Source organism: Equus caballus, chromosome 10 (genome assembly GCF_041296265.1).
Source record: "Equus caballus isolate H_3958 breed thoroughbred chromosome 10, TB-T2T, whole genome shotgun sequence".
NCBI classification, from domain to species: Eukaryota; Metazoa; Chordata; class Mammalia; order Perissodactyla; family Equidae; genus Equus; species Equus caballus.
In genome coordinates, this window is record NC_091693.1 from 86250595 (window position 1) to 86275622 (window position 25028).

The 25028-nt window shown below is 39.6% G+C and overlaps 1 protein-coding gene across 1 annotated transcript; it reads right to left on the reverse strand.

The window, feature by feature from the left end:
• Window positions 1–46: 46 nt before the first annotated feature.
• Window positions 47–24213, reverse strand: TAAR1 (trace amine associated receptor 1). Its single transcript, XM_023651575.2, has 2 exons — window positions 24131–24213; window positions 47–1736 (listed from the first exon to the last, which is right to left on the reverse strand). Exon 2 carries the CDS (start codon window positions 1616–1618, stop codon window positions 599–601), a length of 1020 nt encoding a protein of 339 aa, XP_023507343.1. The 5' UTR covers window positions 1619–1736; window positions 24131–24213; the 3' UTR covers window positions 47–598.
• Between the last annotated feature and the right edge of the window lie 815 nt (window positions 24214–25028).

The following is a 25028-nucleotide window of genomic DNA, read 5'->3' on the forward strand; positions in this document are numbered from 1 at the left end:
TTTTCTTTCTATATGATGTTTTATTTTTTTCCCTTCTTTTCCAAATTTCCTACAAGTATGAGAATCAGAAGAGCTTATTTTAAAAAAATAAAAACCAAGGTGTTTAAGACTTGGAATGTATATTAATAAGGATTAGTGATAAATAGCAAATCATGTATAAACAACTATTTAGTCATAACATTTAATGTGTACTTTTAGTTGATTTTACAAAAAGACATATATATCTAAGCAAGTAAATGACAAAGTCATTCTAATTTGTGTCCCCGAATGCAATCCTCTAGTTTCCACCACTGAACAACTGAGTAAGGTACCACTGTAAATTCAGGGCACTTCATCTAAGGGCAGGAAAAGTTCTTTAAATTGTAAGCCCTTAAATTCTGGACTTGCAAGGCTTCAATATGTACGGTAAGAATGGCAAAGAACACATCTACTCTGCCTCAAATAGGAAGCAGGCTACGAGCATTATAACTGAATTCACCAGACACTCTTTGACTCAGAGAATTGGTAAAAGACCCTGCCGTTGGTGCATGTGGTCGGTTGTGTTGTGTTCATAAATATGACCACCAACTGCTGTGCAACACAGTAAGGTATAATAATCCTATGGATTTGATTCTAAAAATAATTTACACCTAGATGAATCTTTTTGGAAGATTTTGCCAAATAGAATCATCTTCAGTGCTCTTCTGAACCAGGGATAGAAAAATGCATAAATCATTGGATTGAAAGTAGAGTTCAAGTAGCCAAACCAAATCAATGCATCATTCAAGCTGTGTGGGATAGCATAGTTCAAGAAAGGATCCATGACCGTGCAGACAAAGAAAGGACACCAGCAGATTAGGAAAACTCCCATCACGATCCCTAAAGTCTTTGCAGCTTTCCCTTCTTTGCTTCGTGAAATTCCATTTTTCTCTTCCAATCCAATTTGAGGGTTCTTGTTTGCATCATTAATTGATCTTGCATGCCCTTTAGCTATGAAATATATTCTATAATAGACACACAACATTATAAACCCAGGTATATAGAAAGAAATCATAAAGGCGAGGACCCCAGATGTTTTGCTAAAGAAGACTGCGCAATGCCCCATGCAGTGAACATGTTTGTAATACAACTCTTCAACTCCTTTGAAGTTTAGCTCCAGAAATATCATTCCAAATGCAAAAAGAGCAGGGATGCTCCAACTAATAGAGATCATCATGAAAATAACCAAGACACCGATCCTGGCTTTGTATCTCAGTGGGTCACACACAGCATAGTAGCGGTCAATGGAAATGAAGGACAAGTGCAAAATGGATGCTGAGCTCAGCATAATATCAGTGCTGGTGTGAATTTTACAGAAGACTTCTCCAAAATACCAGCAATGCTCAACAGATCTCACCATGCTATAAGGCATGACCAGGCACGCCAGAAGGAAGTCCACAGTGGCCATGGAATGAATGAGCCAATTTGTTGGGGTATGAAGTTGCTTGAAGTGTGATATGGAAATAATAACTATCAGATTGCCAACCAGCGTGGTTAGAATTATGAGCACCATTAAACTGTAGAGGGAAGCGCGGACGTCATTTGACCAGCTGCTTTTCACACAGGAAATATTAATTATACTGTGGCAAAAGGACATCATTCCTGAGGGCTATCCACCAGTTTATCTTTTCCTCTGTGTGCTGAGGAATCTTTCTCTGAAATCCATTATCAGGTTAGAGTTCCTTCTTCTTTAATTTCCATATACCTATGCCAGAAACCTGGGAGGAAAAAAAAAAGAGTAAATCATCACCAAACCGATTCCTCTCATTTCTAACACATTTACCTATCACCTCTTGCTGAAAAATAATTATTTTGAAAAGAGCTGTTAGTTCCAAGTTTAGTTCAATAGTGCCATTCAACAAATCTTTTTAATATCTACTTGATGCTGGACACTGTGCTAGAAACGCAAATCTGAATTATTGGTTTGAAATATATGAAACAGTCACTTTTGCAGGTCTGAGGTCAAATGATGACTTTTTCATATGCTTTAATCTATGGAAATAATCTTTGCTCAAAGGAAAGTCTTGTGGAAGAGACTGACATTCTAAAGGATAGAAATAAATCACCAAAAAGTTTAGAATTAAAATAGGTTAGTGAAAAAAATATTTTAAATATGCTTCTTGTACAGAATATCCACTAGTGCCTGCTTTTGCACTTGATATTACATTTTATTTCTTATTTTATAATTGATTGTAATGGAAAGAAGCTTATGTATCTTTATTTCTAGTTTGCAAAGCACACATACATATCTTCCATGCATTATTTCATTTACCGTTTTGACATCAGTAGTATCAACCTTATTCCTTATGAGGAAGACATGACATGTTTTATTAGCCTAATTTTAATGGCAAGGAATTGAGGCTTAGCTCATAAAACCATTAAAGCTGACATATGACCTGAGGTCTCAGTTACTAGCACAGGTTCTTTTTTACTAATCCAGTTTTTCTTTCCACTGCAGAAAGGATTGACTCAAGATCTATTATTGTCAAGAGCATTAAGCTTCGAACTTTCATGTAAGAATGTACGATGCCTTAAATAATGGTACCTGTTAGTGAAGTGTGATATTGTGGTCCAAATTACTAGAGATTTTAAATATGCCGACCAAAGCGTATGGTAAAACTGATGTGGTGTAGAGAACAGGGTGCAGAGATGAGAGCCACAAGACCCAAGCTTGGTGTGGGCTGTGGACGTGGCACTGGGGCTCTTTTATTTTTAAGTTCTGAAACTCATTAACAAATTTTTTGTGTGAAATCCCAAATTATAAAACAAATAAAAGTAAAATCTTGTTAAAACAGAGATGGAGCTTTCTCCTAGGCTTCCTCTTCATGCCTCTTCTTATTTAACTAAACTCTATCAGTTCAGTTATAAATCTTCTACTTTGACTTTTTTTCTATTTCCCCCTTTTCCTTCTGTCTTTTATTTATGCTGTTGACATATTAAAGGAACAAAGCAACACACCTGTCATCACTGTTCAGACGTGTTTGCTAACTAATTGCTGACGGTCAAAAACGTTCCTACCTGTTGTCGTATTGAGCAGGAATGCTCAGCAGGGACTAGGGTCTGAACAGAAGCAAGGGAAGGTGAGAAAAAAGACGACATTCAATTTTAGAAAACGAAAAAGCCATCTGACAAATTTGTATGCCTTGTGCTTTGTGCATCTCGAATATTCAATTCCCAGATAGAATCAAAATGGTTCCAAGGCTTCCTCAGCCTCCTATATGGATGTCCTCATTGCAGAAAAATAGAGCTTTAAGCAAAGTATCTTGGAAACTATTGATAATATTCATGCCACTTCAGTAGAATAAAATGTCTGCCCAACTTAGAGAATATTATACGTACTTTTCGTGCGAGTATTTTAAAAACTGTTATAATTTCTTTTTAAGTAGATTTACTTGTTTAAATAAATGCCTTATGATGATATTATGAGTTTTAATGTTTATCTAAGAACATGACATAATAGTGATTTTGTTTCTTTTCTTCCAGCTCTGAAAATTTAGCTAGCTAGAAGGGATTAGTACCTGTATATATGAATTACCCAAGTTGAACACACAATAGTAACATGGAAAGTTAATAAATCTCTCTTTGATTATCTAGCTAAGTAAACAGCTCTGTGCAAATGATCTAATCACCCAATGTTTGAAAATGGCATATGAATTAAAAATATATTGGTAGAAGTTAGAGTTTAAAACAGATCTGTCTGGCAGGACAGGAACTCACTGGCAGTGCCCCAACTTCCCAGAAAAAGGCCACCAGCACTAATCCTACCACGCCCTCGGTCCCCGGTCCTGTCAACCATCCATCTCTAATTACCTATTCTCTCATTGTCCTGCTGCTCTACACAGCTTCTAATCTGAACCCATCTCCCGACTTACCATTACCCACAAAACCCTTCCAAGTGTGCCCTCGGAAGCTCATGGTCATCACCGACTTCCTCAAACTCTTTTCCAAAAGCTTCCCTCGCTTTGTTCCAACTAAAACCATCACTCCTGAGGAAACCTCATCCCCTGCAGCCCTGCCAAGGTGGCCATGTTCTCTCCTGCTTTCTACCATAGGACCTGGAGGAAAAGTAAGTGTCCTCTTGCACTCATTGTCCTTGCAGATCATTGACCCTCCTCCCTTCCTAACCCTCCACCCCTTTGAAGCTCTGTGCTCAAACTGCATCTCTGCTGGCCGCAGACATCGATAGACTCCCAAGTCATTTCTCTGTTTCTTCAAGACGTTAGCTCCGCACCGCCCGTCACTCTCTCCAAGGCTACTCCTGCCAAAATTCCTGGTACTTTTATTGTCCGAATAAATGATCCAACAATGGACTTTCAGCTCCTCAAGCCTCTGTTTCTTAATAAGCATGTCCTCCACTCCATTTCATCTCACACATCCTTGGTCATGCCTTTCTTACAGACAGGGCAGCAAAGAGCTACACACTGAGTCCTGTGATTTGTGCAAGCTAAGTGGTTTTTCCCATCAGTGTTCAGAGGACAATTTGGTGAAATAATTTTGGACTTATAGGTGTAAAACTAAAAAAATAAGTGATTGAGATATGCAATTTTCTTTGGTAAAAGTATAAAAAAAATCTACTGTGGCAGGCCCCTGTGGCCTAGTGGTTAAGTTCAGCTCACTCCACTTCAGTGGCCTGGGTTCAGTGCCTGGGTGTGGACCTACACCACTCGCCTGTCAGTGGCCATGCTGTAGCAATGGCTCACATACAAAAAGAGGAAGATTAGCAATGGATGTTAGCTCAGGGCACATCTTCCTCAGCAAAAAACGCTTCTGAATTTCAGGCACAATTAGCTTTTAGGGGAGACAATCTTGTTGGACTAGAGATATACAATATAATAGAAAAGAACAGAAACGTTCCTGGGTACTCTGAAGCTATATATTTTATAATCTGAACTTTCTTATGCCCCCCTTCTTTTTGGTTTACTTTTATGTTTTTGACTTGAGCACATAGCTTCTAAGCCGAGAGGAAATGCATTGGTTCCTTCCTCACCACCATTTCGGAAGAGGTAAAGAATATGAATGAATTCTATAGAAGGTGTGGAGAGTATGTTCAATAGAAGATGTTCAGCAGAGGAGAAATGTGTACTTTTTGCACAGGTCTAAGATTTAGCTATGAAGTAAGAGGAAAGGCAGCCCACAGTGTCCCTTGAGAGAGGCAATCATGGAGGTGGAAGGGAAAAGTCAGAGCCTTTCAAAAACCAAGCTGCAACCACAGGTGTCCAGGTGCAGAGAGCCTGGAGAGGCAGGAGTTAGACAGGCTTAGATGAGGAGCTTGTCAGCAGGCCCAAACCCTACTGGAGAAAATCACCTGAGCTCCACAGCAGATTTGGGGAGAAGTCAAGATCCCCCGCCTCTTCCCCCAAGGAAACCAGCAGCCTTTCAAGGAAATGGCAGTAGAATGCCCTGGAGTGGCAATAGTGCAGAACCTTCTGCCAGGTATAGGTCCTGGTGTGTTCTTACCCAAATGCACAAGCTAAATAATAGACATGCAAAAACGGTCCCCAAGCAGAAGATGTGGAGCAGTTAAACTGCTGGGGAACTGAAAGCAGGGGCCATGTGATACCTTAAGGGAAACTAAGAAAAAACAACTGTCTTTGACCCAGATGGAAGCCAGAATCTCAACGCTTGGCTGGCTTGTTTGAATTTTTTCCTTAAGTAACTTTGTGTTTCTTCTATGTGGTGATTTTACAGTCACCACAGAATGCAAAATTAGGGATAGCAATATGGGACAGTATAATTCAGGATTTGATTTTTTGTTCTAGAACTTTCTACGGCCATTCTGTACTTGCTTTTATTTAAAAAACTCTAAAGTATATGATACCCTGAGTGATTTGAGGGAGGGAATTTAAAAGTAATATAGACCTAAAATTGAAACTAAACTTTACTTTATTCAAAATACAATGTTTTGTGATTTCTCACTGCACCTAGATAACATTATAGAAATTATATGGTCCTACAGAAACTACTGTACTTAAACTTTTGGTGAACTTTTAAAGTTCCAGATGGTTCTTGACCAATATTTGACCATTTGAGCATCAGAAAGAAAACATCACCAGCCAGTGCAACCATGAGAGTTTATGAAAGGTCACGAGTCTGTAATGCTCAAAGGAGATGAAAGATTTAAAGTATGCTAGGAAAAGTCAAATACGCTAGTGGATCCATTGACTAGCCCTCAAGTATAGGAAATGCTTGTTCAGAGACCCTACCTGCCCTCTCCCTGTAGATGGGATTGGAAACCTCTTGGTTCCATTTGGTTCCAGAACCAAGAAAGCTTGACATTTAACTATACCCCAAAATGGAAAAATAATTGTCAGGATAAAATCTTCTGAAAAGTTGTTTCAATTAAATTTGAAATTTAAAGAGCAATTTAAAGAGCAGTGGGTATAGCAAGACTAAAGTTTCTAGCCAGGCTGTCAAGACCCTCCCCTGCAGAGAGTACTGCCAGCTCCGGGATGGCCCCATCAGTGTTTCCGGGGAAATGGACACCGCTGAAATTTGCTGAGCTCACCCGCTCTGCACGGCTATCTCACTTTCCTATTTAATTAAAGATACTTGGTACATACTTACGTTCACAGCTAATACAATACTTTATCTTTACAGTAGATGTAATTCAGTCTCTTCATACAAATCTAAAACCTTAAAATAACGTACCTTCACAGAAACAAAAATAAGGCTGCCCTCAAACTTTCAAGAATACTGAATCCCTTGTTTTAACGGAACAGTATATATAGGGCCATGAGGAGAAAAACTGGAAACCAGAGAATTTTATATACACATATAAAGGACATATAAGGAATAGGTCCTTATGTGACTGTAAAAGATGGCCTAAAATATTCAAGCGCTCACAAAGTACACCACTCACGCATAGTTTTTGAAAAAACGAATTACTTGCAGAGAAGCATTTATAGCTTGTGAAAAGTATGAGAATTAAGATTTCCAGAATTGGGAAGATAAGTCATAAAAGGACTAATAATTAGCTTTATGCAAATCAAACATAGAGTTGAGTTTAAAATAATTCTGGCAAGTTTTGTCTTAAAATTGAAATGCAGTTGATGAAGAGAAACATTTTTTAAAAGTCAAGCACGAGGAAAGTCAAACCACTTAAGAACTAAAGCAAGAACTGCAAACAGACCTGCCGGTGAAAGGAAAGTGCCAGCCCAGGAGACGGACAGACCGACCTTCACGATGCCCCCAAATTCCACACCCCTGACAGGAACCACCAGAAAAGGTTCATACGCCTGTTAAGAACATACAGGCGCAGCACAGAGCAAGGCCAAGTCCACCAGAAACAGTGGCTAATCCACAGGCGGAAAAATGAGAACTTTGAACAAAATTTAGTAAATGAACCTGAGGAAATAAAATTAGAGCACAGAAAAAGGTTCTGGAACCAAAAGAAATGATATCAGATATTTTTAAAGTCCATCAAGAAATTATATCACAGCTGAAAACAGAATCGCTGACCGTGTGAATCAAGTGGGGGAATATCACTCAGCCTAAGCCAAAAGACAAAGACATGGAAATTCGCTCATTCTTTTTCAGTAAATATTGGTTGAATGCCTTCCCTCTGTCAGGCACTAGGTGCTAGGGAGAGAGTGACAAACAGACACAGCCAAACTTCCTGCCCTTGTGGACCTTACATTCCAGTGAGGGGGGTACAGACAATAGATGCAATAAATTAAACAAACAAATAAATAAAATGTTAGGTTGCAGTGGTTGCTAAGGAGAAAAAATAAAGTGGGGAAGAGAGATATGAAATGTTCGGGGAGAGGATTGAAATTCAGGATAAAGTAGCCACAGAAGACTAAAGTAAGAAGGTGACTTTCAGGTAAATATCTGAAAGACGTAAGGAGCTAACCACATGGATATGTGGGGGAAGAGCAATCCAGGTAAAGGGTACAGCAAGTGCAAAGGCCCTGAGGTGAGAGCATGCCTAGTGTGTTTGTGAAATAGCACACATCAATGTGGTTAGAGCAGAACAAGCAAAACAGAGTAAAATAGATAGGGAGGCCAGAGAAGCTGCACAAGGCTACACTGAGTAGGGCCTTACAGGTCACAGTAAGAATTTTAGCTTTGCCTTTGAGTGAAGAAGGAAGACATGGAGGGTTTTGAACCCAGCAACGTGACCTGACAGATTCTAACAGATTCACTCTGGCCGCTGTGTTGAGAACAGAGGCAGCAGGCAAGGACAAAGTGAGGAGATGATGAGGAAGCTGCTCAATAACCTGGTGAGAGAAGATGGTGGTTTGGACCAGGGCAGTGGCTGCGAGTGTGGAGAGTGGTGGTCAAGTCTGGATGTGCTCTGAAGACACAGCAGGCAGGGTTGGCGGATGGACCCAATGTGGGCTGGGAGAGGGTTATCAAGGGAAACAGCAAGGCTTTTGTTTGAGCAGCTTGGTGCATGGAGGTGCCGTTTCCTGAGATGGAAAAGATGGCGGCTGGAGGAAGGCAAGAGGCAGGAGGAGGTTGGGGCTTCAGTTCTGAACTCATGAGGTTGGAGCTGCGGGCTGAGGAGTGTGGTCTTTGGTGCCTGGCTGCCTCTCTGTTCAAGTCCAGGCTTGGCCATTCCCTAGTTCTGTGGCCTTGGATGTGCTAGCCAACCTATTGGGGCTACGGTTTCCTTAGGTGGGAAAAAAAGATCTATTTCCTGGGCTTTTATGAGGCTGGAAGGAGTTAATATTTATAAAGTGCTGGTAACAGCCTCTTGTGCACAGTGTTTATCAAACAAGTAAACAGGCAAGGGGAATGATAAGGGCATGTTAAGAGAATACATAAGAAGCATTGCAAAGCTTTTTCAAGAATGCACAAATGTTTAAATCAATATAAAAAAGATGCTCACCAGAGGGTCACTATAGGCAGAGGGAAAGGAGCGGGGACGGAGATAAACAGGGAAACAATAAGGTGAAATGAAACAAATCCAGGTCGTGTGCCATGAGGGAATGGACTGTGTTTTATTCACTGCTACAGACCCAGGGCCTGGGAAATGTCCAGAACATGCACTGAGCACAAAAGTTAACAAAGGATTGAATGAATGAACAAATTAACTGTGAGTTCATTAGCTCATTCCTGTGCTCCTTGGGACCAATAAAAGTTTAGGCACAAACAGCCTGGTTCTGAATGCCAGAGATAAAGGAGAAAATCTTGTAGGCATCCAGATGGAAATTCCTTGATTGTGGGGATAGTATCATGGGTGTTTGCATATGTCCAAACTCATCAGATTGTACCCATTAAATATGTGCAGTTCTGTGCATATCATTATATCCCAATAAAGCTGTTTTTAAAAAATGAAAGAGGAAAGAAGATCAGGATAATATAGGACTTCCCATCCGTAATTTTGGAAGTCAAAGGGCAGCGGAAGGAGCTTAGAAACTATGAATGAAATATGGTGGCAATTCAACAACCCTATGTTCAGCCAAAACGGTAACCATATATATAAAGGCAAAAGAATGATAGCAAATAATCTCTAGGAAATATGTTAAACAATGTAAAAATTCAATCAAAACAAAAATTTTTAAGTGGCAAGAGATGAAGAAGAAAAGCAACAATCATGAGTAATATCTAATTGGAGATTTAGTCTAAATCGAAGAAGACTACAATAATATGACGCAAAGCAATGCTTGTGAAATAGGGATTTTTGAAATGAAAAAGAATTAATTTCAAGAAAATACTTAATATTAACCTGGAATTTGAGTTCTCAGCTATTTCCATAACCCCCAGTTGTTACCACGGTTGGTGAGGGGCTGGCAAAGCAAACTTCTTGACTGGATCTCAAGAGGAATAGCTAACAGTTTAATTTTGGAAAGTCTCTCTAGCAGCATTTTTTAAAGTTTAACTGTTTATATTGTTTGACCCAACAAATGTTCAGTGCAATAGCTTTTGTAAAAGCAATAAAAGTAAAAATTAAATAATCTGAACTTATATCAGACACATACAGCACAGTAGACATATGATATATGTTCAGTAGGACGTTAAATTGGATCAGTTGGTACTCTTTATTTAGAGACATAGAAGGATGTCAAGAGAAATCTTGTCAAGTAAAGAAAAAACATCTGCAGAGTATTTTAAAATACCATATATAGGAACACACACATGTATGTTTGTATAAGCATGGGAAATGGGTATGGAATGGTATATCCAAATTCTTAATATTTTTTACTCAGAGATAGTGAAATTAAAAGTAAAAAAAAATTAAACAGCAATAAAAGGGAAATAATACCAAATTTTAGCAATAATTTTTCCAGGGTGGTGAAATAATGGTTAAGTTTTACTTTCTTCTCTATAATTTCTAGATACTGCAAATTTTCTGTTATGAGAATGTCTCACTTTCATAGTTAGAAAAAATTTACTTAATAAACTTAAATGTCTTGTCTATGAATCAAGCTTCAAATGAAACTTTAAAAATCTATTGGTGAATAATTAGTAATAAATTTATATTATTTGTGCTTCTTTTGCTTGTATAATCCTTTACATGAGTTATTTATCCACTTACCTCCATATGAAAATCACACTTTTATTAAATGTCTCTGAACTGAACCCATATTCTGTTGTTCTACTGTGCAAATTTGGAAACAAAATTAGAAATAGACTTGATAAATAATTTTATTCCAAAAATATTTTTCCAGCTCAGTAATTTATCCAGTATTATTTATTAAAATACTAAAAGTGTTTTGGAAAAAATATTTATTTTAAAGAGGGAAAGAGACAAAGGCCAGGGAAATGGGATTTCCATGAGTTGAAGTCATGATTCTTGGGGTGGGACATCATCAGAAGCAAACTGTGTCCATCCTGAAGAAACAGGAAACGTGGCAAAATCCATTTGTCTGCTTGGACATCAACACAGACCAACAGACGAGAGAGAAAAACAACCTCCAGCGGTATTATGGTCAACAGACGAAACCTGAAAGTGTTTCTGCCACGTAGACATGCATAAGACAATACGTGTCAGATTTAAGTAATCATAACCGAAAGATTCCCATGTTAATCAATCTAAAATATGGCATGTATAGACACACAGTAAAGTGTGAAGTCATTTGGAAATGTGCCACAACTTTTCCCACCAAATAATATTTGTGCGTATAAGATTTCAGTTCTATGGTTTAGTATATAGTAACAATAAGATACATTTTCATTTCAAAACCTGTAAAAAAACTCTATGAAGACGTTTTATTATGTTAAAACCAGCCAACATACGTAGCATGGAATTTCTTTCTTCATTTGCAAGCAAAAGAGATAAAAAGTCGTGTGTCAACTTTTCAAATTTCCTAGCTTTCCGTAGGGGAATTTTTAATAAAAGCAAAACATTTTTTAAAAAATGTAAAGCAAGGTATTTAAAAATATGTAACTATTTTTTTAGCTTCTTTTACTAAATAAAGCAGGTATTAAGTAACTGAATTTCAGAAATTTTGTTAATCTTCCCATTAAATGATCCTAAATTTTAATTTACGAGTAAGTACCAAACCACCGATAAGTCTTACTCTGCAGCATCCTCCCTGTTCAGATGGGCTGGTCCCCCGGGCTGCGCTCTACAATTTGCTGTGGCCGCTCAGAGCACTCAGACTCACCTTCTTCGGCAGGAGTGGACAGAGCCGGGGATGAGGGGACGGCAGAAACGCTGCCTGTGTGGAGGCCAGCTGCTTTCACTCCTGCACAGCTGCTCGCAGGCTAGAGCCACTGCTGCTCCACGACAGGCCACAGTTAACATTGACAGAATGACGCAAATATTAAAATCCGAGAAAGATAAGCTGATAGTAAATCTTTCTGAAACAAGGTAACAGTATATTATGGAGAACTGTAACTATAACTGGGGGGGTGCTTCTATTCGAGCCTCAGGAAGCTAGTGAGCAAGTTAAATAGAGAAGGTAAATATGCCTATTACTTTAAAAATAAGCTCAAGCATGGGCCACCTGTAACCACAGTCATGGGTGTTAATAGCACATAAATGAAAACACATGTCCACTCAAACTGCCTTAATTGTTAATTGATTTGAAAGAAAAATGCTCCCGTATGAGACATCTGTACAAAGGAAACAACTATCGCTAAAAAAGCAGTTCATATTCAAAACAGATGACTTGTACTGCCAAAGGAATATTTGTAAAAATTAGAATGTGCTTAAACTCAGTTACATCTTACAGTTAGAAAATGATGTAAGGCAGTGGCTTTCAAACTTTGTTTTAATCACAATATAAAGAAATACATTTTATATTATGACTCAATACACATGTGGGTTTGCATCCATAACAGAAGTATTAAAAGATTAATGCCTAAAAGTTAAATTCATTAAAAAATATTCCTTGCCTCATTCAATTCACTCTATTTTCCATTTAATCCTATTTAGAGATTATATGATCACACATATTTAGCTATTAATTTTTAAATTTCTATGTATAAAACTTCTCAAATGACCCTCTTCTTATCCATGGAGCCAGGGCCTTCAATTTGGTAATGAATAGCTGAACAAGTACCGTTTCTCATCAATTTCTGTTATTCTACAACAGCAAAGCATAGGATCACATGACAGATCGATTATTGGTTCCAATTCCTCACTCTCCTAGAATTTACACCTTTGTCTTTGCTTCGTTGCGAGTGGAAGGTACTTCCCTGTTCTTTCAACTTGAGCTTTGCCATTTGACTTGTTTTGGCCAAGGGAATGTAGACAGGAAAAACGTGCCAGTTCCAAGCCGAGTGGTTAGGAGGACTCACGTGTTCATGAACGCTCTCTGTGCCATCCCCATGAGGAGGACGTGCCCCAGTGAAGCCCGTGGTCCAAGAAGGGCGAGAGGCATGTTGCACAGAATAGGGTGTGAAGACATGTAGCCTATGGCAGAGCCACCCTAGCTGACCCCACAGCTTCATGAGCATAAGTTGCTATTATTTTAAGCTACCGAGTTTTGGGGTGGTTTGTTACATGACATTTTCTTGGCAATAATTAACTCAGTTAATTGCATTTCTAAAAGAAGCCACTGAGATCTATCACCCCATTCTCCTGGCTCAGGATCATCAGAGAAGCACAGACACCACAGGATGGGTCACCTATGATCTGAATAGCCATTCACAAAAGCTGTAATAGCAAAAACAAAACAAGCATAAAATGAAAACTACCCTTTACTAAGAGACGTTACCCTTTTAATAAGTGAATAGAACTCCTGCTTCAGAACTTTCTAGATATTAAAGGTTGAATCAAGAAATAATACCCAAGTTCACTTCTTGTATGTAGAAAATATCATTCGTCTTTCTGAAAACGAGTTCGATGTTTGCCCGAATCATGTACATACCTGTCATTTTGTGAATGAGTTTACTTTGCAAGCAACCACAGCGCCTCACATGTTGGAGTTTATTAAGCTCTAGGAAATCAGAGCTCTTATCTGCTTTGTTCATTGCTGTCTCCCATGGCTTAAAAAGGTGCCAGGCAAACTGTAGATGCTCAGTACATATTTGCTGATTAAATAATGTTGAATTACTGGTTAAATTTACTATTTTTAAAGCTTTTTAAATCCAAGTATTACATTAATAAGGAAGTCTCATAGTTCCACTTCTGTTAATTACAAAACTGGACGGCAAGTCAATCTTCCTTGCATTTTATGTCATCTTCTTTCTTTTAACCTGGAATTTTACTTAACTGACAATTACTGGTGCTAGGCTTGTGGGATAAAAGATAATTATGATTCTTCCTTCCAGAAATAGATAGCTAAAGGTGAGATAGACACGCAAACAGATACTCACAGTGCAAGAAGGAGAGAGCTAAATAAAACATAAAGGCTGTGTGATGGGAGGAAGTAAGATCTTGAAACGGTGTGTGGTGGCAGGGAAAGGTTTCACACAGGAGCCGTGTACAAGCTGAATCTGGAAAGAAGGTCTCAGAGGACTTCGCAAAAAGGCTAAATTTAGAAGAGGGAAATACTCACAAAAATACTTTATTTAGTCAATAACGCAATTTCTTAGTGGACAATTAAAATCCTTTAACCAGTAACAATCATATTTTAAATTTTTATTATCTTATTCCAGCATCTTTCTTATCAACAGAAATGTATTGTGTGTGTGCTTTAGGCATTCCAAGTAAAGTTTCTTTCTCCTTTTTGTTAAATACACACTTAAAAGGAATAGAAGCTAGCAAATGTCTTTTTTTTTTGCCATTCAGTAATGCATTTATTTTTTTATTGAAATACATGTGACATATAACAGTGTGTAAGTTTAAGGTATACAACTTGTTGATACAGTTATATATTGTAATACGATTGCTATTGCAATGATAATTGTCCTAATTCCCACTATCCAAGCCCAAAGCTCATGATTTGCTTCATCCTTGTCTCATTTGCAAAGAACGAAAGTGAAGTATCTTGATTTGTATTTGGAATAACTTAATATCATTTTTGTAAATGCCATGTTTCTGTGAATACGTTGATGAGGTTTTCAAAAGATAGTTTTAAAAATTATTTCTACTATATGTAAATAATACTAATTGAGCACTTACCATGAGTGGAATTATACTAGGTGCTTAAGTAATATTTTCACTTGATCCTCACGATAACCAAATGAAGTAGATATCATTATTCCCACTTTACAGATAGTGATGAGTTTGGGAGAGTTTAAGTGGCTTTTCCGATGTCATGTCACCAACAAATGTGAAAGCCAGAAATCAAGCCAAATCCGTGCTCTTGGAGAAGATTCTAACTGTCTCCAGAGACAAGTTAGTGATACTTGAAACAGTTCATTATTAAAGAAGATATCATGATTTCGCATAATCACTTAAATAAGAGAAGACGATTTATAAAGAAATGGACTGAATAAAGGGAGGAAGGAGGGGGTAGGTAGAGAGAATTCATCTCAGTAATATGATTGTTTTCTCTCTATCCACTTTTTATTAGATATGAAAGAAGATCTTTAAGAGGGGTGAGTCTCTCCACTGATATAGGCTGGAGCAGTGGGTCTTGTTGGTGGTGGAGGGGAGGACTGGCCCTGGGGACATTAGGCAATATCTGAAGACATTTTTGGTTGTCACAGCTGGGAGAGCGAGCTGGGGACAGTTCTATGGCATCTAGTGGGTGGAGGTCAGGGATGCTGCTCAACCCCCCACAATGCACAAGACAGGCTCCATAACAATTATCCAGCCCAAAACGGCAGTGATGCCAGGGTTGAGAAACTCTGGGTTAAAATCATGCTCTCAGTCATTATGAGTATTAAGACTCCCTTGACTAATAATTGGCGAAAACAACAACTTCAAACTGCATTCTTCAAGGAAAAGAGAGATTGCCTGAGATAATGGGCAGAGGACAGGACTGGAAATAAAAGGACAATTACTCACTTCCCAGTTCTACTGAAAACTTTCTACATGGGCATGTTGCCAAACTTCTGTGGACATCAGCTTCCTGATTACAAAATGAAAGGTTGGTCATTTTTCAGTTCCACCATCGGATAGTTCTTAGAGAAGTCACGTCTGTGTTGCTAGATGTGCATGCAGGCTGCCTGCTGACTGGAGGTTTGAGTGGGACACTCCTGTAGATAGTGTGAGCTCCATGAAGCCAGAGACCTCATATGCTTCATTCTCTGCACAAGAGGGGTCAGAGCTTGTGACACTGATGTGGAGGGCATCAGCCTAGTGGTCATAGCTGAAGCGGTATGTGGTAGAGGATTTTTAAAAATCCCCCAAGACAGAAAGAAAGAAAGAGGAAGATGGAACTGTGAGGGAATCTCAGTATCTAAGTGAAGGATGCTTCTAGGTGTTGGAAAAAAATAGAGCAATACAGAAAAGGGGAAAAAAAGAGTTTTAAGACGAAGTCCCGGCATAAAATGCTACAAAGTGACAGAGTAAGGATATGGACTGAGAATAACGTCATAGGTTAAAGAAGGTGTCATTAGTGATTTTGGAGCAAGCTCAGTGCAGTATTGTGAGCCACGGGGAGGGGGTCAGAGGAAAGCTAGATTCATGAGACTAGAAACACAAGGTATAGCGAGAAAATAGAGGTAGCCAGGTCAATTAATATTTTGAAACACATGACAGTGAAAGGAAAGTGAGAAATGGAATGTAATAACAATTCAGCGCTTACCACCAGCGTATCAAATTCTACTCATCCATCAAGACCCAATCCACATGCTACTTCCACCTCATAATCAAAATCAGTTCTGCTCATCCCTTCACTTCCTTAGTACTTTATCTTTTCTATATGCTGCTTCGTAATACAGTTACTCATTTATGTTTTTAGGAATTGATTTTTATATGTTAAATGCTGTATTACAAATATTTTCTTGCATATACATACAAACAATATAGACTGAATTAATGGTTGTGTGAGTGGAACTGATATTTGATGGTATTAACTTTACTTGGACCTTGGAATTTTCATCTCTTTTAAAGCTCACTGTCTTTGCTCCAAATATTGCCTCTCATCAGATGACATATCTGGGCCTTAGAATTGCCATCTCTATAATGAATAGATTGGCATAGATAATCCCTATGTTTCTTTTGTCTCTAGTGTTCCATCCATCCATCCATCCATTCATTTATTCATTCATCCACTCAGTGATTATGAAGGAAGTATCTTCTACTCCTATGTGGTGGACTGTGCTGAGTGTTTTTAATATAGTGAACAAGACTGAGCTCCTACCCTCCACCTAAAGAGTTTATGTGCCAATCTGGAACTGCCATCAAACTAAGTTGGTTTGTCTTGCTCCCCAGCCTCTACACCTGAAGGCTTGTTTTGCAAAGCTGTGCTTCAGCGAGTCTTTTCAGAGAATCTTCTTCCTAGCTTGGTTGTGGTCAACGCTCTTCAGGTTTTCCCCCAGGCTAGGGATTTTGCAGTCCTCCACCCTCTACACGCCACATCAGTACAATTGTATTATCACTAAACAATTTGAGAGAATCATGTGATATGCTTTGAATGTCCCATAAACCTAACATATCTGCCCTAAGCCCTCTTGCCCATGATGGGCAAGTGAATTGGAAATCACCCTTTTCGAGTAGCTTCTTTGGATTAAGGCGTTCTCTCCAGAAATTTTCTTTTAAAATGCAGGTATTATATCACCTGTTGTACTTTATTATGAAACATTGGGACTGCATCCTTTATTTCACACTTCCCGCAGTGCCTTCAATGTAAAGCAAGGAGTGAAGGAGAAGTTCTCAAAGGATTCTCCCCACTGACATTAACAGACATTTAGCACAAGTTATTAGTTAGTACAAGTTAGCCTGTGAGAACAGAGCTGCTGGGTCACAGAGTATTAAGATGGAAAGAAGGATTCAGGATAAATTTGGGGCCACTTCCAGTAGGAAGGGGTCACGTTATTGAAGCAGGAATATTTTAAATGCTCTGAACTGTTAAAAAGATACTGAAAGCAGATGCATCAAGGCAGAATGTAGCTCGTAAATACCGACGATTTTCCAGTGTAATGGGAGGAGACAAGTACTATAACCAGCCAGCACCGTAAATGAATCACATCCTTAGAAATGATGATAAATGCATAAGCAAGGAGTAAAATGTCTGCTTTTGCATCCACATAGGTTTTCCTTATCATGCAGATGAGGGATCAGCAAATTGTTTCTATCTTAAGCTTTGAGGGCCATAGATCTGTGGCAACTACTCAATGCTGCCTTTGCACCATGAAAGCAGCCGCAGACAACACATAAATGAACGGATGTGCCTGTAACCAAAAGAATCTTATTTACAAAAACTAGTTCACTGATCTTTGACGTAGACTATGGAAGGAATGCTATGGTGTTTCACACCGTCTATCAAAGCGAGAAGATGGGAATTCAAAGCCATTTTGTTGGTAAGATCCTTCTCTCCATTCTGCTAAAAATGCAGAGGATAACTAGGGTAGAAATGTAATTTGCAATAGAAAAAAAAATTAGTTGATTGTGGCAAAATTAAGGGAAAAGATGCCACTCTTTACTATTGTATTTGAGTTTTAAATTTGCGCTTAGCTGTTTTCTACCAACATCAAAAGAAAGCAATGTTATCGCAGCAAGAAACTATATATATAAATCTCTTTGTAAGGATACCATGGACATGATTGGTTATTACTTAGAAACTGACCGAGAAATGTCCTAGGCTTAGGAGAATTCCCTGATATGAGGGGCCTTCCCCTTTCCTAATCATCTCTCAATATTTTATGGTAAAGCTAAAAGATTTTGTCTGATGTCTTCCACTTCTTTTTCTCACCTGCCCTCCACTTCTTTCCATTTTAGAGCCCATCCTCTTGGGAATACAGGGTGAATGGTGGTCAATGGCCCTAAGAGTTCAGCAGAAAAACAAGTATGACCATGCCCAGAGTTATTTGCCGCTGAAAAGATGAAGCAAACTAGGTGTTCAATACATAAAGGAATGTCTCAACTTGTGGAGTTCGGGGCAGGTGGGAGAAAAGTGTTGGTATAGAGGATGTGGCTTCAAGTCCATGAAGTCACTGCAAGACCCTGGCATTGTCTAGGACTTCGCCTTTCCTGACATGGGACATGCGTATGGTCAGTTGGGCAGTGCCATTCTTATTGTGGAGAAAGCTGATACAACAAACGATCACGGCCTCCTGAAAAGTATTCCACTAGAAGATAAATCCCTTTTATTCTAATTTTTAAACAATTTTTAATAAGTAGCCTATAGGTATTATTTGAGTTTCCCAAGGAAGCTTAAATCGTGAAGCTGCTGCTGTTCTGAAATGAGTATCCAGCTGGCTTGGTGGTAAGCAATCAATCACTGATGGAGTGCCTCCTGTATGCCAGACCCTGTACCATGCCATCATATTTAATCAGAGGCTGATGTTCAAGGCCGTTAGGGAATTTGGTCTCACAACAGCAGAGGCAAAGCCGAGAATCAAAGGCAGGCCTAAGTCCAAAGTTCCATCTCTCTGTGCTGCCATTTTCTCTCTCCTGTTACATAAACAACTAGACTCACTCTGATTGATGATTGTCTTTGGAGACTAGTTAGAGTGACTCAATGTCCCACAGCCTGATGGCTTCTGGGGAATTAAGAGAATTGCAGTCTGGAAAACTGGACAGGAAGAGACCCCCAAAAAAGGCGACTTTGTACAATTTATCCATTTCTCGACTTCATTAGCAGAGAGTGTGTAAGTACAGAACATGACAACAATGCCTTTTATTAGCCTTGCAAAAGACAGGAAACCATCTATGGGCCTGGAATCCACCAGCTACTGAGTCAGGTGACTATGCAGGAAACTTCATGCAGATCCTAAGTTAGAGCTGAAGTTAGATCTGGGGCACTTATATCTAAATACCTTAGTATATCTGGAGCATTCATAGCTAAAGGGCCTAGCACAGCCCCCCGGAACTTAGAAACTCAGTAAATAGTAGTTACAGAAACTAATAATAGCGTGGAGCTAAAAATCAAAGTGGTGCTTCAAAAACCGTGTTCAGTTCAGACCAAATGTTAACAGGTCCCATAAATCTCCTAAAACTCCTTTCAGAAAATACATTGACTGATAAATAAAATTATCCTGATGCCACCAACTCTGAAAGTTTTCATGAACATCACAGGGAGGAGCTTTGGAGGATTGTCTGCACATCTGTTCTTTGGCCACCACACGTAGAAGAATGGAACGGAACAAGGCATTCAGCTTAACCGTTTCAGGAAGGGTGTTCTCTCCTTCTGAACTGACCCTAAGACACTAACTACACCCTGAATGTTAATTTCCCATCTAACTTGAATTCTGACCCACGTATTATATTCACATGGGCCCATAGAGGGCAGCCTTCCACCAATTTTTGTAGGATGTAGGGTTGTATGCTGGATCCCTTCTCCCTCCTCCCAAGGGCCCAAGAATGGAGTGACCCAGTGTGAAGTAACTTCGTCCCGCTCATCTGTTTTCTCCCCATGGGAGCAGAAGGAGGGATAAACTAGGGCAACAGTTCGTATTAGTGGACTGCCCACAGTGCGCCATGCAGAACCTTCTCTTGCATCTGAGGGACTCTTGAAGACAGACCTGAACATGCTGCAGGTGTGGGCACAGCCTAAGCTTGGTTACTGTCAATAATAGTGAAGAGAAATAATAAGGAGGAAGAGGAGGAGAAAGAGAGGTGAATAGGGAAGAGAAGGAATCATGGGAGGAGGAGGAAGAGGAGGAGAAGGAAGGGGAGAAAGAAAGGGAGGAGGAACACCTTCCACTGAATCTGTATCAGTCACTGAGCTGAGGGCGTTACGTGAAATCTCTGGTTTATTCCCATCATAACTCTAAATAATAGATATTATTTTTATCATTGCTTTACAAAACAAGGAGCAGAGAATCAGGTAAGTCACTAAGGGGCAGCAGTGGAATTTAACTCCAGATTTGTCTTAGTACAGAGTTCCACCTCCTAAGGACTACCAAGAATTTGGAGAAAAAAGTTCGCATGAAGGGAGTCCCTTCTTTAGAGCTGATTTCTCCAGCAGACCCTCCAAACAGCTGGATGGAGAACAATGAGATAGCTACATTAACGAGAAATTTACTTAAAACCATCTATGGATTTGTGGGAATGGGGAATCTTATTAATTACAAGCTAGGCAGATGAGATAATAACATACTAATAGTAATTTTAAAACATTTTCAAAATAGTATTTGTAATTGTCTTAATCACTAAAATTATTAAAGTACATTTTTATCAGCAGTCTCTGAAGATAACTTACACATGTTAAATTTAATTTTAACTGAGATAAATACGTGCTTAGGGAATATTTTCAGGCTCTCAGATTTTATTTTCTTGCTGCAATGATTTTATAATCCAGTCTATAACCACTAGTCTCCTAGAACTAGGTACACAAGATGGCAGGCTTTTCAATTAATTTTTACTCATATTGTGACAGCAAATAAACCCCCAGTTAATTGTCTTTGATACAGCAAGGTGAAATTTTGTCATAAACAGGAAGAAAAAAAATCAGCTGATTCACAATCAATTTCAGTTAAATCAACATCGTAATCTATTAAAACAGCATTTTGTGATACTAATATTTTCATAACTCAATTCAAAGTTTATCCAATCAACATGTCTACAAAGCACATTGCCCAAACATTAACTGTTTATCAGATAATCTACTATCACACTGACAGGTGGGCCTTATTTGCTTTGGCAGAAATTCAAAGTTTCTGGAAGGTACTGATGGCTGAATAGCTCATTATTCATTTACTGAGTGATTTCTATATGCTAATGTGGAAGATGAATGTAAGATACATGCCTTTGAAAACTTAAATTCAGTGATAAACATTACTAGCACTAACCAATACTTATGAATTGCTTCCCTTTCTTAGACATACAGGGAAATTAGACTTCCTACCCATTTAAATTTGGCGTGGCCATAACACTTGCTTTGGCCAATAAAATATGAGTAGAAATGATATGTATCACTTTGGATAAAAGCATTTCAGAGGCAGTGTGCAATTTCTCCGTATTCTTTTCTCATGTTCCAAAAATTATGGGAGCACATCTGTTTTATCAAAACAGATGACACGGATTTAAAAAGTCTGGGGCTCTGAGCTATGATATAGAGGCTAGCTGCCCTGGAGTAGACTCTGAATGAGCAAAAAATAAACTTTTGTTTAGTTAAGCTATGAGATTTTTGGTATTATTTGTTACTGCACATACACTAGTCCATCCTGACTTATACACATTCTAAAGTGAAGGTATAGCAGAGTGAAAGAGTATATACATTTGAGGCAAAAGAAGCTGGACGTTTTATCCCAGCTCAATGACTTATTATTGGTTGACTTTGAATATATTACTTAGCTTCTCTAAGCCTCAGTGTTATCCTTTTAAAATGAAGGTAATAATGCTTGCTTCGTAGGGTTCTTTTGCGTGTGAGAAAGTGCCTGGCTTTTAGTAGTGTTAAGGCAATTAAACAAGAAGGCCGTTAGACTGTGGTGGTTCTAATACCTTAGCAGCCTGTGTAAGCAAACCAAAACCTAAGACTATAAATGCCTCAAGGTTAAGAAATCAAAACCTAGGGGCTGGCCCCGTGGCCGAGTGGTTAAGTTCGCGCGTTCCGCTGCAGGCAGCCCAGTGTTTCGTCAGTTCGAATCCTGGGCGCGGACATGGCACTGCTCGTCAAGCCACGCTGAGGCAGCGTCCCACATGCCACAACTAGAAGGACCCACAACGAAGAGTATGCAACTATGTACCTGGGGGCTTTGGGGAGAAAAAGGAAAAAAAATAAAAAATCTAAAAAAAAAAAAAAAAAAGAAATCAAAACCTAGACCAACCATCACAAAGGGCCAACTAGGCTTTCCCAAATAAGGCAAGCACTTAAGCTATCGCCAATCAACAACTTCCTGCTTTGCTTTCATGTCTTCTCTGTGGCAGTCTTGCCCCTAACTCCTGTGGGTGAAGTACTCCTAACCACTCCTAGTTTGGCATTGCCCCATTCAAATAGGTTTTTGCTCAAATAAACACTTAAAATTTTTAATATACCTCAGTTTACCTTTTCTTTTTAATTTTTATTTATTTTATTTTTTCCTTTTTCTCCCCAAAGCCCCCCAAAGAATAGTTGTATATTCTTTGTTGTGGGTCCTTCTAGTTGTGGCATGTGGGACGCTGCCTCAGCGTGGCTTGATGAGCAGTGCCATGTCGGCGCCCAGGATTCGAATCAACGAAACACTGAGCCACCTGCAGCGGAGTGCACGAACTTAACCACTGGGCCACGGGGCCAGCCCCCTCAGTTTACCTTTTAACAATTCATGCTTGAAAAATGCTTATTATTATTATTATTCTTCAGCAATAATAATTTTACTTCAGCAATAATAAAATACAGTTAAAATGTCTTAAAAATAAAATGACTCTTGTTGGTGCCACTACACATGGATGGCCGAATGCACTGAGCAGGGCGCTGAGGGGCTGTCAAGGGCTGGAAAGCAGAAAAGTAGCGACCACTCTTTGAGGGCTTGAGGAGTGGGGCATTCCCTGGCTTCTGGAAACTGAGTGAGGGGACCATAGAGTCTTGCCGGGGCATTTTTGCATTTTGCAATTGTTTAATTTTTTCCTTTCTTTTCTGCAATTTTGGCTATTTTGTGAGACCAGGGGTTCAGGGCAAGCAGGAGCATCCTTCCTACAGTGAGCGGACCACAGAGTATTTGAACCCCTTCCAAGGACTGACTATACTTGGAATTTGGAACTTCTGTTTGGTATATGTTTTCAATTCTTTGAATTTTTATACAGATACCTAGAGACATCTGAGGAACTTTTTCCGTCTTCTCCGCCAACTTGAAAATGAATACTTTTTTCAAAGGAAGAAGGAAAAGACCACAGCAATATTTTGAGAGGTTTGGGATTTTTTGTGAAAAAATGTCATGATCTGAGATGGAGAAAATGTCTCCACTGAAGCCCACATTCATCCCTCTGCTTCACCTCTGCTGGCTTCCTAAGTCTCTGTTAGAGAACCCGTCGAAGCACTTCTGTCATCACAAACACACGTTTAGTAAGGAAGAAAGAAAAAGACAAAATGCTGGATGAAGAGAGCCATGGTTCATCAGCTAAGCAGTCAGTGCTCTTGTGTCCAACCTCATGGAAAACACCCTTCCCTATGGCAGAATATATGAACTGCGTCATCATGACCATAGCCTCCACATTCCCGTAGCCAGCTGCCCAGCTGGCCCTTCTATCCTGGCCCTGACATCTGGGCTCTACTCACCCAGCATCCTGTCGCAGAACCGTACACACAATCCCATCAGTCCAGGTCAGCTGCTGTCAGCAAACCACCAGACATGGGGCCCATGGATCCTGACAAGATGCAGGTCCCAGTGGGGTACGAGCCAGTTGGGGGAGACCTTGCTCTCTCCAGCATCCATGCCCACAAAATATTTGATTCTAGTAAACCCAAGTTCTCTAAGTTTGAACTGAAAGCATAGTCCATGATTAGGAAATCTCACACAGTCTTCATACCTGGCTGTTGAAATTTAACAAGTACTGAGCTATGATTAGAAAGAACAACACAGCAGCCAAGTGCTCTTGAGATGCCTGAAGGCTGAGGGAGAAAGAGATTGTTGAGCAGGAGAACTCGGCCCTCCTAGTACAAGCCAGGCCCATTTCCCTGTAGAATGCATTCTGGAGGGTTGGCTTTTGAAGAAACGCACAGTTTGTTTCCTGTCTAACAGCACCATACCCACACAAAGCTTTCTCATAAGCAGTTTTCTAAAAGTACAAACACGGCTGACTCACCTTTTAATCTGCATCTGTGCTTTGACCTGTGTGTGGTCGCCAGGGTGTGTACAGGCGTGTGTATGCACGTGAGAGTGAGCACCTGTTCTTCTGCATTGCCATTTTAAGAGCCTTTGTCTTTTAGTTAAAAAAAAAGTGCCATGTTTTTATTGGATTATGCAGAGCTCTCATGGTTTTCCTCCTTTCCTCCATCCCTCTCAGCACTATTGCATGTTAAACCTAATTTACTTTCCCATGTTGCTCTCCTTGGATTCACTAAGAAATTCAGTAATACAGCAGATCTCAATTTTCAAGAGCACATGCTCTTGTTTATGTTTAATCTGTAAATTACCGCTGCCAAGACCAGCTAGGCAGCCAGCTGAAGGGGCGGACGGAATTGATAGAACACAATCTATATTATTCAATGGGACAGGGGACCATCAGCCTCAAGGACTGAGGTGAGGTCCCTCGGATCGCCTCATTTATTTGCGGGTAAAGAATCGAAAGCAATTACAATAGCAGAAACTCATGCCTGCAGGGACACGCAGGCCAGAGTCCACAGGTTCTATTCTTTATCCCCCAAAGCACACCAGCCCATCCCAGGTCATTCCCTTGGGGAGTATCTTAAAGACGATCAGCAAGGTATGCAGGCAGCATTCTGTTCCTGCAAGGCCCCGGCGTTCCTAAGCCCTTTGCCTTTATGCCCGATAACATATTCCCCTCTGGCCTGAGAGTCCAAAGCACAAGCAATCTGGTATAAGGATTATGAGAGTCAGCAGACCACATATCCCCCCAGTCACCCATTTGGAATTTATTTTCCCTTAGGCTTAAAGCTTAGCAAGATGCTTCTATGATCTCCTGCAGCAAATTACCACGATAAGAATGGCATACAAAATAACAGTGCTACACCCCAGCACCA